General features: G+C 43.6%; 1 protein-coding gene across 1 annotated transcript in view; it reads right to left on the bottom strand.

The window, feature by feature from the left end:
- Positions 1-12,885, bottom strand: part of PKHD1 (PKHD1 ciliary IPT domain containing fibrocystin/polyductin) — a gene marked incomplete at its 3' end in the record, with an annotated part of 394,211 nt that overhangs the window by 361,307 nt on the left and 20,019 nt on the right. The window contains exons 12-18 of the mRNA XM_079780770.1: positions 11,979-12,074; positions 9,549-9,690; positions 5,318-5,432; positions 4,023-4,304; positions 2,869-2,958; positions 2,685-2,775; positions 1,099-1,241 (exon numbers count right to left, since the gene is read on the bottom strand). Of these exons, the coding sequence (XP_079636896.1) occupies positions 1,099-1,241; positions 2,685-2,775; positions 2,869-2,958; positions 4,023-4,304; positions 5,318-5,432; positions 9,549-9,690; positions 11,979-12,074 (959 nt within the window). The remainder of the gene's footprint in view (positions 1-1,098; positions 1,242-2,684; positions 2,776-2,868; positions 2,959-4,022; positions 4,305-5,317; positions 5,433-9,548; positions 9,691-11,978; positions 12,075-12,885) is intronic.

The following is a 12,885-nucleotide window of genomic DNA, read 5'->3' as shown; positions in this document are numbered from 1 at the left end:
GCTGCCCCAGCAAGGCTCACCCTGGTTCCCACGGGGCAAATGGGCTTCATCTGAAGAACTGCAGAGCCATTCACACAAAGGACGTAAGAGGGATTCAAGAAATGGGTCAGTCAGCCCTGGCTGGTTTGGCTCAGTGGATAGAGCTTTGGCCTTCGGACTGAAGGATCCTGGGTTTGATTCCAGCCAAGGGCACATGACTGGATTGCGGGCTCGATACCCCCCCACCCCTGAGTAGGGGGCGTGCAGGAGGCAACCAATCAACGATTCTCTCTCATCACTGATGTTTCTATCTCTCTACCCCTCTCCCTTCCTCTCTAAAATCAATAATATATATATATATATATATATATATATATATATATATATATAGAGAGAGAGAGAGAGAGAGAGAGAGAGAGACATCTTTAAAAAAAGAATATTTAAAAAAATAAATAAATAAAAAGAAATGGGTCAGTCAATGCATCAATAATAATAATAATAATAACTATAATAAAAAACAATAGCTAGCCTCAGCTGAGTCCACTGCAAAGATACTTAAGTGGATTACCTCATTTAATCTTCACCCAAATCCTGAGAGGTAGACAACATTATTACCCATTTTTCAGATGTGTATACTAAAGTAAGGCGTTGAGGGCACACAGGGTGTAGAGTCAGAATTCAAAACCAGAAAGTCTGATTATAGATCTGCACTGATACCTAAAGAGCAAAGAAAATAAAGGGGGCTGAGGGGGGGGCAAAAGTAGGTTTACAGTTGTTGGAAACTAATACAATAATCAATAAATAATACAAGAATAAACTCTCTGTTTGGCATACTCACAACTGTAGACCGACTTTTGCCCACCCCTGTACAAAGCATATAAAAATTCCCATAGGTTTCCCACGGATACAAAGGCATTTCTATTAACAAGTAGCTAATGGAGGGCTGGAGGCATCTGTTCACACCTGAAACAGCATTTAAGAAACTGAGAACCTCAGCCTGAAACATGTTAGGCAAATCACAGCAAGCACAGCAATCGCTCGTTTGTGCTTCTGTTCCTTCATCTCAACCCCCGAGAGTGAGACCAATGCCGCCCTGGAAGCATGAGGGCTGCTCCGTACCTGTGGGTACTGATCCAGCCGGTAGCCCTGCTGGGCAGCAGGGGGTGTGAGGACAAGGTGTCGAGGCCGACAGAGGCTGAACCTCCCACAGAAGGGCTCTGTCCCACTGGTGAGGTCCCCATCAAAGCTGGAACCTTCTGGGCCTGAATGCAATTCAAATAAAATGAAAAGACAGGGTGGATGTTAAAAAGACAGAGCTTCCCAACATGTGTGCAGGACATGAGCTATGGGTTCCCCATGATATTGGCCCCCCAGCCCTCGGGTGAGCTGGGCAGGGCTTAGGGTGCCCTGTAGCCCCCCATTTGCAGGCTCCAGCTATGAAAAATCCATTCTGTCACCCCTAGAGCATCGAAAATATACGTATCCCCCCCCCTTACCACGGTTTCACTTCCACAGTTTCAGTTACCAGCAGTCAACCGTGGTCCAAAAATATTAAATGGAAAATTCCAGAAATAAACAACTTACGGGGTTTTTTGATTGCATGCCGCTTCAAATAGCGTGATGAAATCTCACACAGTCCCTAGCTTAGATGCTCCCCACTGGTAGTCACTTAGTAGCTCTCTGGGTTCTCAGATCCCAGTGCTTGTGTTGAAGTAACCCTGTTTTACTTAATAATGGCCCCAAAGAGCAGGAGTAGTGATGCTAGTCATTCCGATATGCCAAAGAGAAGCCGGAAAGTGCTTGTTAAGTAAAGTATCAATACGGTCAACAGTAGCCTAATGTTCTGTCATAATGCATACATTATTCACCTCCCTTCATCTCATCACCTAGGCATTTTATCATCTTGTATCATTACAAAAAGAATAAGGGTGAGTACAGTATAATAAGATATTTTGAGAGAGACACACACACACCACATTCCCATAACTTTCATTATAGTATGTTGTTATAATTGTTCTATTTTATTATTAGTTATGGCTGTTAATCTCTTCCTTGCTGAATTTATAAATAAACTTTATCAGAGGTATGTATGTATAGAAAAAACATGGTATAGCCAAGGTTTTATGTACTCATTGGGGTTTGCATAAAGGGGGACTACCATTTCCATGTGTACCATGACATGAAAAATTGTTGAGAAGTAAAAAGATAAGGGGTGTCAATTGAAACTTAATCTGCCTTAGTATTTTTAAAATATACCCTCTCATTTTTATAAATTGTTAAGACTACTGTTTTATGTAATAATTCCTTTACTCAAGATGCAATTTAAATTAAATAAGATTTGTACTGTCTTGCCGCTTCCCACCTATATCTTTTGCAAGTCTTTTCCCACTGTGATCCTTAACTCTAACTCCCCAGCACCCTTGGCTTCGAATTGGACAGCTCAGGAGGACACCACAACAAGCAGCTCCCTCCCAAGAAAGTAGCCACTCCTTTGGCCACTCAGTGTCCAAATCCAGTTTCCATATCTTCCTTGACTCTATTTGCACCTTGGAGAGGAAATGAACATTGTTCCCATTTTACAAGAGAGACAGAGAGAAAGAGAGAGAGGAAGGGAGACAGAGAGGGGGGTGGGGGAAGGAGAGGGAGAGGGGGAGACAGAGAATGATGGAGAAGAGGGTCAGAATTTGTCAAGCCAGGGACAACACCTTGTTCAAATCCAACTCGGAGTAGGATGTTAGCCGAAAAGGGTTCCAGCTGGCATTTGACTGCAAGTAACTCTTCAATGGCTGTTTGAATCTGTAGAAAAGAAAAGCTACCAGGAGTTTATACCGTGGACATAAAGATCACCCCTGGCTCCCCCACCTCTCCATATTTGAAGGAGGTTCCCACCTGATGGGCTGTGGCATTTGCAGGGATAGGCTGGCTAGAGACATTGTCCCAAGTAAGGAAGAAGTTCCCACTTCCAGACACAGTTAGCATCTAAAAAGTTAAGAGTAACAAGATTTAATGACATGTGCTAATCAAGCCATAGAGGTCATCTAAGAACATACTTCTTGGCTTGCTATTTTCTTATTAAAATTTCCATTTTTAAACTATCATCTAGAAATATCTGGAGAACACAAGTGTTATCTCCTAATGAAAAAACTTGCCTTAGAATAATGTGCATGTCTGTCTCCCTATTTATCTTTGCTACTCCCTCCCCCACCACACACATTGCCCCTGAATAGCCCACTTTCCTCTCTTCTCCCCAAGCACTCTCTCTCTCCCAGGGGCCTGGCAGGCAGAAGCAGCCACATGGCATGTCACACTCTCAGAGGCTTACTCCATCTCGGCTTGGCTTCCAATACATTCCCTGCCAGGCACCTTACACTTTCATTATGGAGTAAGACCTATCATCATATGTCACTTGTTATTTTTAACTGCTTATATCACTTGTGATTTTCTTTTTTTTTTTTCCTTGTGGCTATTTATATACATGTGTGTGTGTGTGTGTTTTTCCGACTAGAGTGTAAACTTAAAAAGCAGAGTCCATAGTGACTCATCTTAGTACACCAAAAAGTGAACAACAAAAATACACCAAAATTATTCAACAAAAGTATGGAGCACAACTGAGAGACCCAAACATCTTGACCTTTACAAAGTAGACAGAAAACACAGCCAATAGGGAAATAGGACCTGAATCAGTCAAAAAGCTATGAAATCTTGGGTGTACCAATACATGCTTCAGCGTGCACACGTGGGTGTGGGTGTTCAGAGGACCCCATCTCCTCTCTAAGGAGTAAGTTTCCAAGAGAATTATTTATCTGGACCTTAAATTCCTGACACTAAGTCCATGAATAAAGTGATCTCAATAACAAGACTGCACTTTTTTAAACGTCCCCACAACCCTATTGGACACATATCCTTTTTCTTTGGCAGCAGAGTGATAATTACTACAACTCAAATTTTCTGCTCCCAAGTAATCCTTCCACTAGGCAACATTACATCCCTTCCGGAATTCAGGCTCTGAACCTAAGTCCAAGGGACTGGGAAGGGATGCAGACCTGGATCTCTGGAAGTCTTCGAGCGCGGATTCGGATCTGATGCTTCTCCCGCAGGTAAGTGCTGACCACATCAGGATTCAGCCAGGTGTTGTGGATCTGGACACCAATTCTCATGCCCCGGCTGGGGGCTCTCCCACGCTGCTCTGCCTCCAGGTAGTACCTGGCTCCCCCGAGCAGCTCCAACTTGGGGGACTTCCGTTGCCAGGTGCCTTCATCATTCCCATTCTGCTCCCAGGAGTCAAACCAGTCAGCAGTGCCCACCCTGATGGAGGCCACCTTCACCTGTGCCCCCAATAAACATATCACGATCAGCACTGTGGAGCTTCTGAGTATTTCCTTCTCCAACAGCAAGTGTCTGGACAGCTATTAACAAGGACCTGAGGACTGGTCTGCCTTTTCCCGCCTGTTAGCCAAGTCACAGTGAGGCTTGTGGCTGTTTATGCTTCTGCACCCCTCCTCCCCGCTCTTTTCCTCAATTGAATAGTATTGAGGAGAGGCTGCATGGGCCACCTTTACAGCAGGAACAGCCAGCCTGAGACCCTGGGTTTACATGATGCTGCAGATAAAGCACTACCAAGCCCTTCAAGAAATGTAGAAGGAGTGATCACATCAAAATCTGTAATGTTTCTCTAGCCAACTAGCAATTAATATGGTTCATTTAATAGAAGCATATTAATAACTTGAAAAGAGATCTTTTGGTTCTTTATCAATAGCACTAGTGAATTTGGCTGTTTGTTAAAATCACCTTTTCTTACCCTTCAAAACTGATGGGGAAATTCCTACAGAAGACTGATTATATCCCTACCCAAAATTAGGGGGCAAGGCACAAACTTTGGAGTCAGACAAATCGGGGTTTGAATCCTAAATACGGCTCTTATTATCCCAAGTGGCTCTGGACTGACCATACAACCCTTCTAAATCCCAATTTCCTTATCTGAAAAATAGAAATAAATATACATAGCTCACAGAAATGCTGTGAAAATTAGAGACAAGGTATATTAAAAAAAAATGTAGCATAATGCCCAGCCTATAGTAAGTACTCAATAAACAGTAGGTGCCAACATATTCAACTAAATTTTTTTTCAACAATTAAAAGCATGTCAATTATATCTCAATTAAAAACTTTTCTAATGAACCCTTCCCCCCATCAAAAAGAATCTATATTTGCCTAATGGTGTGTTACAACTATTTGTAGAACATGGGAGTTTTAGTTTTAGATTTTTATTTTTATTTTTATTTTTTTATGAGTGAAGGACTGGGGACAAGGAAAAGGAAAATGAGAAGAAGGTGAATACCTTGGTCCTGGGATCCTCTGACTGACTGAAATGCAGGGAAGCTTGGCTGTCCGCCTGGATCCAGAAAGTGTAATTATTTGTTTCTGGGGCCACAAAGAACCCACTGAGCCGTGCTCTGTAACGCAGAGGAACATAGGGTCAAGCGAAAGCAACCAAGGCCTGAATCACTGACCCAGCGAGTGGTTCCGCCTGTACTTTGTTCTTCTTTATGATAATGAGGAAGAAACACTTGACTGTTGTACCACGGGATTGGCCAGCGTACCCTGGAAACAGCTGTGGCGCCCAACTAGTCTCAATATCTCAACCCATCCTTTCACACCAGCCACAGCTCCCCTGCCGTCCCATCCTCTTTGGGAAAGTGGAAGCCCCAGCATCGGGCTGTCTGGAGGCTTCGCTGAGAACCTACCTCACACAGCAGTGCAGGGTCTAGTCCCTGGTAGGAGCTCAATCAATAGTAAACATTATTCTTATTATTAGAAATAAGGGGAGATCACTGATCAGAAATTGCTCTGACTTGATCTGGAACCCTTGTTCCTTGTCTCCATCTCAAACACATTCATACATCACAAGCTATATTAGATCACCCCTCTGGCTGAAGTCACACATTAGCCACCTTACATTCAGTCTGTGCAGCTGTCCGTGTATGGGGATAATCATACATTAGCTAGAATGTTTCCTCCCAAATAATCTTGACTTCTAGACAACACTGTGCATTTCTTTATGAGGAGTAAAGTGATAGACCTGAAATGGCCCAAAATGATAGATATCAAGAGGGACTTCTCTCCACTTCCTCTCCCTCATGCAGACATTAACTTCCTAGAAACAGGTGTTTGTTTAGGTGGGGTTCGACTTGCAGGTGTGCCCTTTGAAAAACATATTCCCATGGGAAAAGAGGGGCATGTGCCCTAACGTGGCTTAGGTGAATTTAGGAAGAAATTATAGGCATTGAAGTCAGAAAAATTCAGAACTTGGTTCTGCCACTTGATAATTGTGCAATATTAGAAAAATCACTTTACCTACTGGAGACCACAGTTCCTCATCTGCAAACTAGCTCTGAAATACTTCCTCAGTTGTTGAGTCTCATGAAGTCATTGATCCTAGAAGGCCTGGGACAGGCAATAACTCAATATGTATCAAGTGAACTGAATAAGATCAGGACACACACTTGGGTACACTGAGGAATTTCAGTGCATGCCGTCTTGCCTTGCTCTGTGGCTGTAAATGTGCGTGACAAGGGTGGTCACTCCGCAAGGACGATGACCTTGTTCTAGACCTTCTAACACTCACAGTACTGAATCTAGGTGGTCAGTAAATTTTTTTCAGTTGTTTGGGGGTTTACTAATTAGGTAATATTTCACACACAAAACCTAAAGTATTTGCTCTGAGCTTATCAGATACCCCAACATCTGCAAAGAGTCTTTTTATCCCAATTAAAAAAAGACTACTGCCCACAGAGAAGAGTCAATTGAACATGTTAGCAATTTCAAATTAAAATACATCCGATTGCAAGCAATGTTACAATCCTATTAATAAAAGCCTATGTGGTCGTGACACCCTCACACCGTGATGCCTTCACGCCGCAAGGAGCGATCACCAGGAGGTTGCGTGCACAGCAGGCGCACACAGGTGGGCAGGGTTGCATGCACGCACGGGTGGGCAGGGGCTTGATGCTGTGTGAGCGGCACAGAGGTGGGTCCCGCGGCTCCAAGTGGCAAGGCCTGGGGGTCCCACGGCTCCACGTGGCACGGAGGCAGTACCTCCAGCTCCAGCCTACCTCTTTGGAGCAATCCATCGAGGAGCCCTGGATGGGTGGGCGGGGCCTACCCTCTTTGGGGTGATCGATCGTGGGGATCCTGCACTGTGAAAGGGCACAGGCCAGGCTGGGGGACCCCCCCCCTCAAGTGCACGAATTTCATGCACCGGGCCTCTAGTGTTTAATATAAGTTCTAGTGACCTAGTATTTGAGACAGATATGGATAAGAAAATTATTACACTACCCCAATAAATATCAAGAATATTTTCTGAGCCCAGGCAGCATGGCTCAGTGGTTGAGCGTCGACCTATGAACCAGGAGGTCACGGTTCGATTCACAGTCAGAGCATATGCCTAGGTTGCAGGCTTGATTCCTGATATGGGGTATGCAGGAGGTGGCAGATCAATGATTCTCTCTTATCATTGATGTTTCTCTCTCCCTCTCCCTTCCTCTCTGAAATCAATAAAAATATATATATATATATATATATATATACACACACACACACACACACACACACACACACATACATTAAAGTATATTCTGAAATAGTTTTGAAAATAACTATTTTAAAGGTCCATCAATATAATTAATCAATTAATAAATATTCCAATTCTTAACTTAAAAAATTTTTTTAATATATTTTATTGATTTTTTACAGAGAGGAAGGGAGTGGGAGAGACAAGTTAGAATCATCGATGAGAGAGAAACATCAATCAGCTGTCTCCTGCAGCTGCAACCTACTGGGGATGTGCCTGCAACCAAGGTACATGCCCTTGACCGGAATTGAACCTGGGACCCTTGAGTCCGCAGGCCAACACTCTGTCCACTGAGCCAAACTGGTTAGGGCTTAACTTAAAATTTTTGAATATTAAAGAAATGAATTACATAGAAGAAAAGAGTTACTCTCTGGTTTATGGCTCCACAAAATAGCAGTTAAAGAGACATACCTTGCCCTAACCAGTCTGGCTCAGTGGATAGAGCATCGGCCTGCGGACTCTAGGGTCTCAGGTTTGATTCTGGTCAAGGGCATGTACGGTGGTTGCAGGCACATCCCCAGTAGGGCGTGTGCAGGAGGCAGCTGATCAATGTTTCTAACTCTATATCTCTCTCCCTTCCTCTCTGTAAAAAAATCAATAAAATATATTTTTTTAAAAACATTAAAAAGAGAGAGAGACAGAGAGACAGAGAGACAGAGAGACAGAGACATACCTTACAGGTCGTACCATACAGTCAAAATGCTCTTTTGTCTTTTGAGGTGGTTTGACTCTTGCCTTAACATCCCACACACTAACTATAGCTAAAAGGTTTTCCTTTGAACATCACTGATGTATCCTCAAAAAAGATGACGAAGATGAATTAGGTGCCATAAGGGACCACAAATTATTGCCACTTTAAAACCATATATTGGTGGTTAAATACCTAGTTAGTAAAACTTCCAGAACAACAGAAACTCTATTCTGTTCACAGATTTCCCTCCTACTTGGCTTCTTCAATGTCTGAAATTCCCTGAATAGAGAAAAAAACTTTTCATTCCACAATTGAATAATTAACAATGAATATGGCCAAATCTTTGGAGGAGCTCACAGAATGGCTCCAATTCACCCTCAGAGTCATGACCAACCTCTCTCAAAAGAGTAAAGGATAACACAGTAAGGATCTATGCTTCTATATATACATTGGGAATACATTAAGGAAACAGTATGTCTAAGAAATTCTCATTTTTTATACTTTTAAGCCCACTTTGGAGAACTAGAAATTTTGGCAATATCCTTGCAGGGGTTAAAAAGACTCAAAACTACATAATCACACTGCAGTCACTACTCCTGAAAACAATGTCTCACAGGGCTCAGCCTTTGCTCCCTCATATGACCAATGGGCAAATGCTGGCATCTTTCTTCAGCATCATTTGAACGTGAGGTCTTAACCATGTACCCGCAGCAAATTTTACCCTGCTCTCGTTTAAGTCTCTTAGCCTACTCAACTCAATATGCCAATTAACAGTCATCTCCAAATCAAATTGTAAACTAAGTTGTATAAAGTATGAAATTTATCTATTGTTCAAAATTTAGCATGCACCTGCCCGACCTGCGTGGCTCAGTAGTTGAGTGTCAACCTATGAACCAGGAGGTCATGGTTCGATTCCCGGTCAGGGTACATGCCCAGGTTGTGGGCTCAATCCCTGGTGTGGGGCATGCAGGAGGCAGTTGATCAATGATTCTCTCTCATCATTGATGTTTCTATCTCTCTCTCTCCCTCTCCCTTCCTCTCTGAAATCAATAAAAATATATTTTTTAAAATTTAGCATGCACTTATAAAAGACCTGCGGTACACTAGTATGACCAACACCAGTAAATAACAATGATCAAACGCTGTTGTGAAATTGGTGGACATTATAAATTTTATCCTGGAAACCTGAAAGCTTACTTATCTGTCTCCTTAAGATGCTTTTAACATCTCACTTTTCCTACAACATACCTGAAAGGTTGCCCTTCCTTTGACCAAAATCCAAATGGAGAACTGGCGTTAGGGACAATGTGCCGCCTGTACCCAGGGGTGGCTTCTGTTAGGTCCAAGCCCTCAGCAGCATCTCCAACTTCAAAGAGAAGCCCCCGGTTGCCTGGAAGACAGGTATACTTCATAAACACCAGAGAGCATTCCTCCCCAAATTGAGGAACTACTTTACTTCAGGCAACAGAGTAAAGATGATCCAGTTACTAACTAGAAGGGTGAGTCAACTGAGACCCAGGTGGAAAGGGCATGGAAGAGGTTCTATAGGTAATACTAATGTTCTACAAAGCAATAAATACTGCTTGGGGTGGGATTTAGCCTCTTGGAAAGAGAGGATGGATAAGGAATGTTAAGGGGAAATATTTTTAGAGGACAAGAGAAGAGTAGGGAGTCTTTTTTAATGAGAGTGTTTGGAGAAGAGGCCCAAGTCCTAGAGAAAATGTGAACAAGCAAACTGTGGTTGAGTAAAGGGGAAGATGTGATCATGTACTTGGGACTTGATTGTTGAGGTGTGGATTCAGTATCTTTTAATGTCCAATCCAACTTGGGAGTTGTATTCCCTAAGATCCTTTTATTCCTCAGAAAATTGGCAATCCTTACATTTTTCACATGTCATGGCCTCAGTTTGTGAATCTGCACATAGAACAAATCATGTGACATGCAGTTATTAAGTGAATTTTTCAATGATGTTGTACTCATTCATTTGTATTTTATTTTAGGCGAACCCTGAGACCAAAGGCCCATGTGTAATCAATATTGGATACAAACTTGGATTGAGGGTGAAGGCTCTGGAATCACATATTTTTGGGTTCAGATGCCAGCTCTGCCACTTATTAGATGTGTAGCTTTGAGCAAACTGCTTGATGCCTTCATTTTCTCGTGCATGGGGCCAATAATAAGTAGAGATAATGCAGAAAAGACTAATGAAGCTTGAGTTATATGTCAATTATATCTTAATAAAGCTTGGGGAAAAACTGGGTAAATTTGACAATTCTGGCCAAAAAAAGACTAAGAGTGCTTGAAGTATATACACAAAGAATCTAAAATATACTAAGTACTCAATAAAGGACAGTGACAGTAATTATTATTTTAAACTACTACTATTACTCCTCATTAATCCTTAAAAGGGGGAATGATAAGGAATAAGTAGAAAAATAAGAGCATATTTTGGTACATTACTTGAGGTTTCTCAACCTTAGCACTATTGGCACTTTGGGCTGGATAACTGGGTGTAGGCTGTCCTGTGGATTGAAGGATGTTTAGTGGCAACTCTGGACTCCAGCCACTAGAGGCCAGTAGCACCACCACCACCTTCCCAGTTGTAACTGCCAGGGGTTGCCAAATGTCCCTTGCGGACCATTGAGAACCGCTGCATTACATAATAGTGTGCTCTATTTCCATAGACGAAACTTCCAAGCATCTTCATGAAGGGCACTGTTAATCCTCAAGAACAGCTGCATTCGGGAAATTACCCTACCATTACCCAAGTGGCTAATGCAGGAACCCCTCAAAGAGGGGACAGTTCTCCATTTCCTGACAAAGGGAACATTCTCTCCAGCACCTGCTTCGGTGGTTTCCTTGGATGGGAGCTTTTCCCTGAGTAAAAACTGCAGATCTGGGACCTGGAGAAGGCCCCAGCCAAAGCTTTGCATGCATCTTCACACGCGAATGGCCTTTCTTTAGAAAGGTTTCTCCACCCTCTGCCTTCTAAGTGCTGAGATCCTGGAAGTGAGTTTAACCATGAAGTCAGCCCATGCAGGGCAGGTGAGCAATACAGGCGTGCAGCTTGCCATTCCGGGCTACGTAAGACGCCAGCTCCCCCCATCCCTAGCTACACTTGAGCCTCCAGTCCTAATGCTTCCCAGAAAAGTGCCCCAGTTGTGTGCTTTCCATTTGTAGCCATGAGGTGGAAGCTTTAAATAGAGAAGGACAGGTGGGACCTGGCCTTCTCCATTTCTGCCACTTCAACCATAATCTGGTAGCAATGGCACAGCACAGCCCTACGTTTCAAAGTAGCAGACAGGTGCCTCAGAGAAGAACCACCATTTAAGTGCACCCCACTGTGCCCCACTCTCTGGCCTTTTCTGATGCTGCTGTCATGAGCGTGCTCTAATGCTCCGGGATAACTTGATTGCAGTTATGCTTCCAGGATCATGGTCTCCACTGAACCCCACTGGCCGTCCATCCGGCTGGGGCCAGGAGTGCAATGTTGATGAGCATCTGAATAAAGCTAAGAGCCACTCTGAGAGGAAAGCCCTGACAGTGGTATCATGGACCCAGAGCTCACTGAGCTAACCAGTCAAAAGACCAGAACGCCAACACTTTCATTTCTACTTCCAAGACCATCCTGGTAAAATGTAACCGAAGGTCACTCACCAGCCCTGGTGGCCTCCTTACCTGCCTGAGGAGCAGTGAGCCTTGCACCTTCTCCCGGGGCCCTAGTGGTGCACGCAATCCTCGTGGGAGACACGTGTCTAACATCACATGGAATGCCTGGGGAGAATTTTTAAAATTAGATATAGGTATAGGTACAGATATGGATATATAGAGAGAGAGATAGATACATAGAATTTGATGGCAAGACAACAGAACCACACTGAAGTAGCCAGGCTCCTAGTCTAAGGCACAGGGCTGAATGTAAACAGTATAGCAAAACTCGTCACCCCCACTGAAGGAAGCCAGGAAAGGAGAGTACAGGGCAGTAGAGCATAGGGCAGCTCATAAAACCCAAAAGAAAGCAACGCAATGCCATCCACAAAGGTGTACTGAACCCCTCAGCTGAAATATTTCGGCAAGAGGGAAAAAAAAAGGTAAGCTTCCAAATATAGACCAGGATGAGCTTGGGAAGGTATGTGTGATGTGAGAGTGTTAGGGCATTTTCCTGCATCTTGGTGTCACCACCTAAAGGAGCATCCACCTGGTATAACTAAAGGTTCTAGAGAGGTTCCACAAAAGGGTTTGCCATAGGGCATTCCAGAAGAATCTGCAGAGTAATCGCCTGCCCACTCCAGCCTGTCCACACAGAGAGGGCTAAGTAGGGAGAAGGGGAGGGGTTGCCTATTTGTAGGTGCAGACCTTTGTGAAGAGGCAGCTATACTTTTGCCCTCCCTTCACTCCCAAGATGGGGATACCCGAGGGAATTGCCCATGAATTGTGAGTGTCTGAGGACATCCTATTCCTGTTACACTTAGCAGAGCTGCAGAACCACGATCCCACCTGGTCTCAACCAAACACAGGTAAAATATGAGAGCGGGGTGGCACGAAGAGTCAGAAGAGACAAAGATTGCTTCCCCCCAACCCTCTC

This window comes from Cnephaeus nilssonii (assembly GCF_951640355.1).
Source record: "Cnephaeus nilssonii genome assembly, chromosome: 9".
Classification (NCBI taxonomy): Eukaryota; Metazoa; Chordata; class Mammalia; order Chiroptera; family Vespertilionidae; genus Cnephaeus; species Cnephaeus nilssonii.
The sequence above is the reverse complement of the archived record's forward strand: the minus strand, read 5'-3'. Positions and strand labels throughout refer to the sequence as shown.